The 12,361-nt window shown below is 42.3% G+C and overlaps 1 protein-coding gene across 2 annotated transcripts in view; it reads left to right on the plus strand.

Annotated features, from left to right (window-relative positions):
• The window catches only part of SPRED1 (sprouty related EVH1 domain containing 1), a 307,072-nt gene extending 296,151 nt beyond the window's left edge, over window positions 1–10,921 (plus strand). The window contains exon 7 of one of the 2 annotated variants that reach the window (XM_086937023.1): window positions 5,058–10,921. In XM_086937023.1, the coding sequence (XP_086793149.1) occupies window positions 5,058–5,717 (660 nt within the window). In that variant the 3' untranslated portion in view covers window positions 5,718–10,921. The remainder of the gene's footprint in view (window positions 1–5,057) is intronic. The other variant, XM_086937021.1, reaches the window with a different exon arrangement.
• Window positions 10,922–12,361: the final 1,440 nt, after the last annotated feature.

Genomic DNA, 12,361 nt, shown 5'->3' on the forward strand with positions numbered 1-12,361 from the left:
CAGGCAGTCCAAGAAGATTCAGCCAGACACCCGGAAATGCATTCTTTGTGGACTTTGTGCGAGCTCCTATTTGGGAAGGGTGGACGGCGTCCACCCTGGAAAACCCTGGAAAATAAGTGGGGGGATGCCGTCCACCCGCGTGGTACCCCGACTTGTGCCCTGCCCATCAACTGGTAGCAAAGACCTTAGTAATAAACAGCGTCCCAGTCTTTACTTATCTACACTGCTAAAAGGCCCTCATTGCATGCATCACACAAGTTAATGAAAGGAAAGAATGCGGTCAGACATGCAGAATGGGAGTGGGCGGTATCAAGCCCCCTTCACCCCTCCAGTCCCAGCCAGATGGCTGGTCCAGTCATCGCCTCATTACAGGAAGACCAAAGTCAACCAAATCTATCCTTCAGAGCTACGTCAGCGGGCATCACCTGATCTCCGAGATGTTTACATTATCTGCCTGATTGAAAGTTTGAGAGTTGAGGTTGCCGCCATCGAAAGCAGATAAGTAGGCTTCTTCTTGGACCTTCCTCGATTTGCAGGACATTGACTTGGCCCTCCCCCTTCGTCCGAGACATCTGGGTCAAGGCGGAGGCTTCTTGGACCTTCCTCGATTTGCAGGACACTGATTTGGCCCTCCCCCTTCATTTGAGACATCTGGGTCTAGGCGGAGGCTTCTTGGACCTTCCTCGATTTGCAGGACACTGAGTTGGCCCTCCCCCTTCATTTGAGACTTCTGGGTCTAGGCAGAGGCTTCTTGGACCTTCCTCGATTTGCAGGGCACTGACTTGGCCCTCCCCTTCGTCCGAAACATCTGGGTCTAAGCTGAGGCACCGTTGACCATGTGTTAGTTCCGGATTAGTCTGTGCTCCACTAGTGCTCTGTTCGGCACCTGCTCCTCCATCCAGTTGCAGGCTGCCTCAACAGTATCAACACAAAAAAACTTTGCCTGGTGAATGTCTTTTAGACTTGCCGGATACATCAGCATGTATTGCATCTACATCACCCTCAGTTTGACCTTAACCTCTCCAACTCTTTTCATTTGCTACTGGACTCGAGCGGTGTAGTCAGTGAAGATCATGACTTTTGAGGAGATACGAAGGACTGTCCGCCGGTCATAGCATCTCTATCCTTATTGTTCAGGAGCCTAAGGATAACTGGGTGAGGTGGAGCTCCGTGGGCAGCTTCTTGATGAGGCCCCTATGCAACCTCTCTGTCACAAAGCAAGCAGGCCTGTCCTGTGCGGGGACCCAGGATCTGAACCAGTCCGAGAAGAACATTTCAGGTTTTGTCCCATCAAGGCCATCGGAGGCTCTTACTGCATTCAAGTTGTTAAGTTGTGATCTGGGCTCTGCGTCTTCGGCCCTTCGTTCAAGCTGTAGTATCACTTCCTGAAGCCTTTTGAAGTCCTGTTGAAGCGATTGCCCAGATCCAGGCGAAGTAGAGGAACCTCAGCACCATAAATCCGACAATTCAGAGACTCACATATTGCCTGTAATATTTCTGCAGATGAGATCGAGTAGCGCTCACTATTGTGTGAGTCCCCAGCAGAGGAGCTTTTGATGCCCCCATCCCGGGATTCTTAAAGCGGTCAATGCTGCACTGCGAAGAGGGCAGCTCCCTTCCATCCTTCAGCATCTTGTCAAAGCAGGTTCTCCCATTCCTCAAAGACCACTACCAGTATCCATAGATCGACAAGTTGGCGAGGGAATAGACGCTGGGTAGTGGACGTTACGAGGGCCCTGAGGGGGTTGGGGGTCACTTTAGTGCCCGATAGGTGCATCCCCTACTTATTAATAAGTACTTCCTCCATCAGGGGATGAAGCGCTGCCAGGACAACCGGTCCCCAGTGTCTGAGGACTCCAGAAGCCCCCTAGTTACCCGCGCCTTCTGTTCCACAGTTTTTACCAATGAGGTGTCTAAATCAGGTCCCCGGAGCCACCACAGCTTCTTACATTCTCACACAACAGCCATTCAGTCCCTTCTCAAAAAGCTTCATGAAGGTTCAAAAATAGGAGGCACCAAATGGCTTTTACTGAAGTAAAAGCTGCTTCACAAATTGTTTTCTAGAATAAATAAATAACAGGGCAAATTGCTGGCTAACTGTTAATGTAGTGCACTTTAAGGCTCTTGATCAGCTTGGCTACCTTGAAGAAAGGCTCAGTTAATTTAGCATAAGATCTCTGGCTCTCTTCTCTGTTCTCCACTGCCTTTTGGCTGGCTTCTCACTGTATAAATATTATAGACAAACTGTCATTTTTATTTTTTACAATAAGAAATAACTTCTATAATACTTTTTTGTCATGCTGTTTTAAAATATAGTTTTATTCCAATGTACTTATGCACAAGAAATGTTACCTCACAAAGCATAAGAAATGTATTTGAAAGAAATATTATTTTTTTTAAAAGGGTTTTCCGTTTCCACATACGGGTAAAATATTGGTCATACATTTAATAACGATGCCCATGATTAAGAACAAAGTTTACAAGTCTGTGTCGCTTCCTTCTAAACCTCTGTGTGGAGCAGCCGAGGCATGGGATAATTATTCATGGTTAAGCAACGTTAAAATCTTAATCATAGGATTTGACATACTAGATTGCTGTTGTACAGATATGGGGACCTCTCCAGTTTCTTACATCATTCCTTGAAGCCTTAAATTAAAACCCTTTTGCCACTTTTATGGATATTTTGGTTTTCTCCTGAAATCCATAACTTCTCTGAATGAATATCTTCACTTGTCCATGTTTTGTACCAATGGAGTTCCCTTTATTTTCCTGTGAACAGTGGATGGACATTTTTTGGTCACTTTGTCAGTAGTGAAACTAACAAGTTTTGTTCATCTCTAGATTGTATCCTGATGTAATTGTCATCAATTAATATTATACGATAAAGAAGTTGGAAGGGATCCAACTAATCACACTGCCCCCTACTGTTGAGAAACCATTACTTTTTTAAGGCACTTCAACATTGTCAAGAGTAGCATTCTTTGAGGCGTTCAAGTAATAAAGAGCTTCCACCAACCACACAGCGTAGGCAGTACAAGAACTTTGCACCTCTTATGTTTAGAACATGGGTACTTACAAACATTTTCCCAAGGGCCAAAAAGTTTGGTCTGTGGTGTGACTGAGGGCCACATTGAGGCCAGCTGGGTGGCAGTTGGGGGTGGCGGGGTTGGGCACTGTAAGGTGGGTGTAGGGGATGTGAAGCATGTACATCTAGTGGATGAATAGCACAATGTAAAACCAGAAAACCTGGTATCAAACCCGGCTTCCCCACCTAAACAAATTGTGTGATTCTAGGCTGTTGTTTTATTTCACTTTCCCTCCTTTTTCTTCATTATCACATATGAGAGGACCTTGAAATATATGACTACAGGATGTGTCATGTAAGAAATATTCTCCTGTGTATGATTTCATAAACTATAGTGTTGTCAATGTGTAATAGCAACCCAGGCCACCCAAAGAGTGCACATAACAAGTGATTTTCTTAGTTCACTATAGCGATTATTGTTGTTGTCAGCGGAAGGAAGCATGAATGTTTCTTAAATTCATGTTTGAAAAATATGTTACAAAATTTTGATGCACTAACGTGAAACAGTTCTGCATGTTAATGAAACGCAGTTTTTGAATTTTGAAGAGACTATCATATTTTCATTCCTTTGTTGCAAGATGTCTTTATAAATGAAAGTGTTACTAAAAGTGAGTGGTGTAGGAATCCTTCGTTACTTCCTTTCTTTAACTTCAATTAACCTGAAAACAAATGCTTGCCCATTAATTTAAAATCGTTTTAATGTTCGGGCTGATTCGAGTAAACAACAGCCAAGTGCTGCTGTTGACCAGTGGGCTTCAGTTGCATCTGAAGGTCAGGGGGGCCGCATGTGGCCCACCGGCCATACTTTGAGTATCACTGGTTTAGGACATAATTTGCTATCTCATCTAAATCGTGTCTTTTTGTTTACTGTTATCCTTTGAGTCATGATTTCCTTTGCTTTCATGTTGACAGCTTTTCTTTAAACATCTACAAATAAAAAAACCTGTTCGCTCCCAATTTTTTTTTTAAACTACCAAATATTCTTTTTATACATATGTTCTTTGTATGATAACTCCTAAAACTCTTTTCACTAGTTAGGCCACCTTTCTGTGTATTTCTCCAATTTGCACTATAATGTTTAAACATTTGTAGAAATCTGGGACACAACAACCGCATTACCATTTCCCTTTAAAGTATGATTTTGTTTTTGAAATTGTTATCATGTATGGGGGTCTTTTTTGCTGTTTATTTTCTTGGAGGAACAACCAAAATTGTGCACAGCGTTAGACAAATTTTGTAAGCGCGCACCAGCATACAAAAAGAAGACATTGGCTTATGTCTCAAGCAGCACCGTAAGCCATTACTAGGTAGCTGCACCAAACCATAAGGGATAAGAAGTTTATCCTCTCCATAGCACAGTACATTTGTGAAAAAGTTCTGTTTCCTCCCTCTGATTCAGGACCCCAGTGAAAGCCACCAGCCTGTCTTTGAGCTCCTTCTCTCTTTTCTACCCCCATAATTTTGACTCAACTTTCTTATCCTCCTGATCCTAGAATCTAGATGTTCTCTTCCCAATGCCATCAGCTGCACATTTCCCACATTTAGATGTATTGCAAGACAAGGCATACCTGTGCAGATTGGTTAGAACATAGACATTACTTCATTATCTTAAGAGTAGTTGATTAGAAGTACCCCTTTTTGGGGATTAAATGTCACCTTCCCACTCATTGGAGATGTTGGGTAATTTCTGAATGGGAAGGAAATGTGAATTACTTTCTTGGTCCTAAAGAAAAAAAGACACAAATATTTCCAAGTAAAATCAGTGTATTACAGAAGATTTCTAAACACAAGGGATTGAAGTTGTTCATCAAAGATGTCGATGGAAAAAAGGGGTTTGAATTATGATCAGGTCCAGAATCAACCATGTTCAAGGCTTTGTGTTGTGTAACTTCTGTGTAGAACGGAGTAACCTGAATAAGACTGCTTTGACTCAATGTCAACGAGATTTACAGCGTTAATTTTTTCTTCACAGGTCCCACTAAAGTCAATTCGACATGTCAGCTTTCAGGATGAAGAAGAGATTGTCCGAATCAACCCTCGCGACATTATCATCCGACGGTATGCGGACTACAGACACCCCGACATCTGGAAGAGTGATCTGGAGCAGGAAGACCTGGACCCCAACACTCCGATGTCCAAGTCTGACCAGAAGAAGTCTGACTATCTCTACTCTGGCATGGATGGGGCCGAGTTGAACTCTCTCAAAGACTCCAAAGGCTCTGTGGTGTTCAAGAGCCAGCCATCCTCTCTAAAGCTGAAGAAGTCCAAGCGCAGGATAGAAGAAGGGGAAAGGTCACGGTGCATCTACTGCCAGGAAAGGTTCAATCACGAAGAAAACAGCAGAGGGAAATGCCAAGATGCCCCTGACCCCATCCGCAGGTGCATCTACCAAGTGAGCTGCATGCTTTGTGCAGAAAGCATGCTGTATCACTGTATGTCGGACTCGGAGGGAGACTTCTCGGACCCCTGCTCTTGTGACACTGGTGATGACAAGTTCTGCCTGCGGTGGCTAGCCCTGGTGGCCTTGTCCTTTATCGCCCCCTGTATGTGCTGCTACCCCCCCTTGAGAGCATGCCACCACTGCGGTGAGGTGTGCGGGTGCTGTGGGGGGAAGCACAAAGCTGCTGGTTGAGAAGGGGCAAGCCTGCAGAGCAGGAGTTGAAATGTTGGTCCTAATTCCAGGTTGAAATGTGGCCTGGGTTTTCTGTGGCTTTTTCAGCGGAACAGAAGGGAATCTTAACCGTACACAGAAGAAGCCTGGTGACGTCGTCGAGAGAGTTGTGTCAATCCGCGGACCTTGCTGTTCTACGTAATTGCTAACCTTGCCTAATGCTAACCTTGCCTAACTTTCACTCTCTGGGCACACGGAGTGACATTTCGCATTGTAAAGAAGGGTTGGGTTGGAAGCCATCTTTTTTTGCTTTTCCATGGCAAAAGAAAGCATCTGCAGTGACCGGAAACGTACTTAAAAGGGATTCATTTTTGTAATTGCATTTTGTATATTTGCAGTTTCCGGTGAAAGGGGCGCTTAAAAAGGAAGGATAAACATTTGCCGACAACGTGTAAGTGAACTTGAAAGTGCGCTGGTGCCACGAGGTTGCTGTTGAAAGCGGTTCGTACTGGACAGTGGGAAAAGGAAAAAGGCAACGAAATCATTTATTAGTAGCTAGGTTTTTGGAAACAATTTTATGTATAAATAACAAATGTTTATATTTAACTAAATGTACGGTACAAATGATTACATGTTGATTCTCTCTTCTCCTATCCCTTAGTTTCCTCGTCATCACCCTGTTACTTTTGTAGACGCGGGGCAACGCTCCAAACCCACATTCCAAGGTGTTCAGTGACAAATTATCTATTGCACATAGATGGATTGAACCTTTGTATTGATGTACAATGCCCCTTTCTCCTTTTCAAAGACCTTTCAGATGCTAATTCCAGTTGTGTGGATTGGCACTATTAAGGTCAACTTTTTGTAAAACACAGATACAACTGTCTAAAATATTCTAAGAGGAACATAATCTTTATTTTTTATACAAATGTGACGTTTAGTTTCAACAGTATAGCAAAAGGAAACAAAATGAGAAAACGTTCAGCCTGCTCGAAGATCTCTTTTGTAGGGTTTCCCTCGAAAGCCTTCAGCAAGGTGAAGCCACCTTATTGTAAAACCTGCAACAAACTCACTATGGCCATATACCAGAAGCTGCTCAAACAGCTGCCATGGCGTCGCGTGCAAGCGGGAAAGCAGTATTTAAATGTTGTCGTTTTATAGCTGTATTTGCTTTAAAAAATGTCAGCCATTGCCTACGTCTGGTTTTGTTTTTGTACTTTTTTAAAAATTTTATTTTTAAACAATGTGCACCACTCAGCCATTGGTATCACTAAGAATTAACCCCCTGGCGTGTCGAGTGAATTCAAGTGAGTGGCTGGGGTGACTGCAGGCCAAATGTTCAGATTTATAAAAAGTTTAGATGTCCTGAGATAGTGGCATTTCTGATAATAGCAGATCTAAACATTTGGACAGCCTCGTACACCGAGGGACCACTCTCCAGACCCTGAAAGTATGGTAACCAGTGCTGCTTTACAAATAGAGGTCACCCTTCACTCCCACCACCCCAGCCTTGCCTCGCATGTGCAATCTCATGCCCCAGTCAAATTTCACAAGGGAAGAGAACAGTGGAAAATGTCAGATGACGTGCAACAAGCGTCATAAGTATGCCAGGATATTTGCCACCGTCGAACCAAATGTACTTTGCATTACTAGAGCTGTCAAATTTTGACAATTCCTACGAGTTTAAACCAGTACCATAGGAAGTGATGTCACACGTGCCTGACATTATTAATAACAGCAGAAGTGAGTTCTGTCAAATTACAAAAAAATCATAATGCACATCAAATCCATGAAATAACGCCAAAACTTCAAGTAGACCTGTGTTTGTAAATGTAGTGGAGCAGTGTTCTGGCGTGTCTGAGGCAACCGGTCCTATCTTCTGAAATGGTGGAAAGGAGGGCTTCCCCCTGCCTGTTTTGCACACTGCAGAGCTGCGCGCTCGCTTTTCTTCTCAGGCTGGGCATCTAGCCTGTTGTCAGATCTCATCCTAAATTCTACAAGTGTGAAGCTTCTCAGATGTCTCATCTCTTGGGACGTTATCTTGCAAAGTCTGGCATTAAAACATATTGTGACAATGACTTACGTTATTTGAGTACATTTTTGTGTACATACAATATACTCGGACATTGTCCATATTTTAATGTTGTTTCGGCTGCTCCAGTGGTAAGAGGTACCTGGCAAGGAGACCTCTTACACTGCCTAAAAAGTTGTATGTAGACTAAAATACCTATATCCTGAACTGAAAACGTGTTCCAAATCCGAAAACAAGGGAAAAAGGAAACCTTTTCCCACTTGAGGTCTAGTTTTACTGCTTAGAAGTCTCACACAAGTCTTTGTCTTGCATTATTATTGATGGGATCCTCAGATGCCCCCGTCTCACCGCTCGCTGCCTCTTTCCTGTTGTCTGCAGATTAGGGGTGACCCTTGAGCCTCACATATTTTCTCACTGTCTTTTGTTGATTTACTTCTCTAATAGGGTCTGCTCATGCCAGTTCTCCGGGTTTATTCCTGCTTCTGTCTCTGTTCTTCCTCTGGCCCCTTCCTCATAATTGCCCCTTCTCTTGCCTTATCTGTTGTCGGCCTCTTTTCCAACCTTCAATCATCACCTTCAAATTGTATCCCCTTATCCCCTTACTTTCCTTTTCCTTTTCCCTCACTTTGCCCTGCTCCTGTTAGTCAACTTCTTGCCTCTTGCTTTCTATGAGTCGAGGGCACCATCTCCTGTAGATACTGGAAAATAAAAATATGGTTTGTGTTAATCCAAAACAGTTAGTCTGATAGAACTGAAATGCCCCTCTGCAGCAAAGTATTTCGAGGTTCTGTTGTATAGAAATAGCTCAATAGATGCAATGGAAAACACCTCATCTGGATAGCCAGCATACATCTTGTCTTATGCTTTTAGCAGCCATTAGACAAGTTATATGCTTTGCCATTGACATTAGTTGGTGGCTGTCCACATTTGTCTGGCCCGGTTAAATTTTGTATAGCTTCCATATAGTGCGCAAGTTGATTTATCCATTGATAATTTGTAATATTAGTTACAAATCAGTGGGACAAAAGTTTGCGCCCTTGCACGGATAGATTCAAGAGCATCGAGAGCTAAAACACCCAAATCTTGTCTGCAATGTAAACGACTTCTTGACTATATTAAAAGAATATCCTCAACAACTCTGAGCCCCTTATGATTAGTGTTCAACTCCTGCACCACTTAGAAAACACTTTGGTCAATCTCTCTGGATTCTGTCAGAAGAGAACATCGCCCTGCTGCAGAGCATCGCGTAACACAGGATAATCGTGTTTACCCCAAGATTATCGTCCATGTCCTGTAAGATTTCCCAAAGGTGGTTTCTTTGATCACAAAAGGTTGGCCATCCTTTTTGAGGTCCTTCGGCTACAGCAACACTGATGTCAGGAGCTAATTGTGGTTTCCCGCAATCCAATAGCAAAGACATATGGGTCAGGGAAGGTATGGGTGGTTAAGACTTTCAAGGTATCCACATCGACGTTAGATAGATCTGCATACAATACATCTAACTCATTCTCATAATCCTTGTTATCTTGAAAATCTGGCAACAAACTAGTCTTGCTTGCGGTGTGACGGAAACCCTGCTAAATTAAATCCTTCTCCTGCTTGGTATGTAATTGTAAGCCTGGGTGAATCTTCCTGCTGGACAGACTTGATCCAGTTGATCTAGACCTTTGTGGTATACAACAAATCCCACCCACTCACAGTATGAAACAACACTATAAACTTCCTTTACTAATCCAAGTCCCACTAAAAACACTACTTTTTGTGGCTCAGTTTTTGCACGACATATAACTAGTGTCGAGTAAGCAAAGTCTCCTGCTCCCCCAACAGACATGGAACACACCAGAACTTCTCAGCTCTGCAGTACTAAGCCGTCCACCTGTTTTTTTGGGTGGCTTTTGGACTAGTTCATTTAAAAAAAATGTAGTCTGTATGGCCTTCTGAGCAAGTCGAATTTGGAATACACCTTAGACCAAACTGCTAGATTTGAAAATTGGAATTTAAACAAAGGTGCATTCACTGATTAAATCAAGATTACAAAACTTCTGCAAAGTGTTTAAGCGTTATAATGCCTGTTGCATAAATTCCTGTTTTTTTACACAGATTTTTTACAGGCCACCTTTCACATCTTTTTTTGAACAATAAAGATTTCAGAAATCTTTTACCTGCACCTGACACAGGTACCCGTAGTGCCAAACTGCATGAGCCATGGGCAGCAGTGCAGAGGCCCACTGTGTGAGTGTGGACCACCGAGGCCAGTAGAGGGATTTGAGGAACCGGGGGCCGGGAGAGCAGAAGTTTGACTATGGGCTGCCTGACTGCACCACTACTCCCGAGGCAAGGGGATCACAGGGGGTTATGTCACCCCACTTGAATTAAAAGTTTTGGAAGAGCAACGAACTTCACTTTTGAAATTCCTGGGCGGTGAAATGTTGCCTGCATTTTTCCATCATTGCCACCGGTCTTTCATGGTTAATGCAAGTGTTGACAACTATCTCAATACCCGATATCCCTAACTTATTTAGATTCTGAAGTTGTTGCACACGGCTTACTTATTTGAATGAGAACAGAAACGGCATGAAACTATAGTTTATATAAGCAAATGGCTCTTCTCAGACAGCGAGTTTAAAGTATCATTTACTCAGATGCTAACAAAGTATTGAAAATGTCCACAAGGGTATACCCAACCGTTCCAATATGGTGACTTTTGGAATGCGTTTACAAGCATATCAGTCTTAGTGAATGAGCTATACCATTACAAGAAATTATGATTTCCCTCCGATTCCGTTCTGTTGTGTCACAGATGCAAAACTAACTCCACTAAATTTCCAGTGCATTTTCTATGCAATTTTTTCTTTTGTTTCGTTTTTGTGTATTTGTAGTTCCAAAGTGTAAAATATTTGTTTACATAGCCCATGTAACAAACTCTGAACAAATGTAAATAACTCGTTGTAAATTACACTCCGAACCCCCTTCAGCTGCTTTTATGTTATGGTATTTTATTTTATTTTATTTTACCCAAAATATAGCATATATATTTATGGCAGTTTAAACTGACACCATTGTGTACATAGCTCATCCTGAGTATTTCACATTGAAACGTGGATACAAATGTTTATGGAGAACTATAGAAGCTCTGGAAACAAGAGGTTCTTTCTAGTTTTTTACTAAAAAATAAAAAATAGAAATGAGAAAATTGGTTGGAGGAGGTAAATTCGAGGAAACAGCCTCAAGCAGCGACAGAAGTTTCTGCAATATTTATGATTAGAGCTGCTCTTTGGCTGCCTGTTGCATATTATAGGTTTCCAGCTTGCATCTGCGTATTTAATTTAGAGCGATATTTTATGCGAGAAGCAATTTAAAGGAATTCCCTTAATTTTAGAACTGTCTAGTGGGCTGGTAGTAAAATATTTCTTTTGAAACATAGATTTTTCTGCACAGTGATCCATCTGTTTTGGATTGGTCAACTTTCGAAATTAAGGGCGTGGTTTAGAGTTCGGCAGAAGGGTCACTTCACCACTAACGTGACGAATATCCCGTCCGCCATATTACAAGTGCATTTGGGTTTATAATTAGGGCCGCTTGAATTATGCGGCACGGAGGGCCAAAGTATGCAGCAGGGTTAACTCAATTATGCAGCAAGAAAAAAACAAAATTTGAGGCATGTGAGCTGTAGATCACATGCTTTGCATACTCCTGCCATCTAATGTTGGGTCTGGATGTTTGCAAGTTGTTTTTATTTGAAGAAGTCTTTCCAGTCACGAGGTAAGGTGACTCCCCTTTTCGGTGAAAGTGCACATGGGCATCGACACCATTGTTAAATTGTTTTTTTCCGCCAACAGGTTTGGACATGTATTGTTGCCTCCGGCAAGAAAAATCAAATTATGTGGTGTAATGTGGCACATTTAATGATAGTATTATTTAATTATGTTGTGATTTATACATTTGTTAACAATGTCTGTGCATAGAATGCACCTCATTAGTACCAGTTTAACACCCAAATGTAGCAATAAGCAACAGAAAGGTGACCAGTCAACCTGTGCAAAGAGCCTTCCACTGCGTGGCAAAATGTGTTGCTTCATTTTTAGTAACTTTTGAACCGTTTGAACTGGAAACACATTTTTTTTAAAATTAAAATCTGCAGATCATGCAGCAAATTATGGATTATGTGGCAAATGCGGCAAATCCATAACTATGCGAAAAGTGCTGCAGCTGCACGACCACACAGTTCTATTGGCCCTGGGTATAATGCACTTGTAATACGGTGGACAGGATATTTGTCACGTTTGTAATGGATAAACTGTTCTGCCAAACTCTAAAGCAGGCCCTCGTCTGAATTGTCATCTGAGGATAAACAACCGCGTTCAGAAGTTCAACTTAGTACACTCGGTGTCCTCTATAGGCCTCTTAACAGAGGCATCGGGGTCACTTGTAATGCCAGTCTGCCCTATGTGGTGCTTGGTTCCTCATTACAGAAACAAGGTGTAGCTGTTTCTGATAAGTTTTAATATGTAATAAATTCCTAAATGATAGTCTGCAAGCAGCTGGACATATGAGGTGGTGATAGCAATGGCCCTGTAAATACAGAACTTACTGGTTTGATAGGTAAATGTTGTAAAGTGACGCTGTTGTACAT

This window comes from Lissotriton vulgaris, chromosome 9 (assembly GCF_964263255.1).
Source record: "Lissotriton vulgaris chromosome 9, aLisVul1.2, whole genome shotgun sequence".
In the NCBI taxonomy this organism is placed as follows: Eukaryota; Metazoa; Chordata; class Amphibia; order Caudata; family Salamandridae; genus Lissotriton; species Lissotriton vulgaris.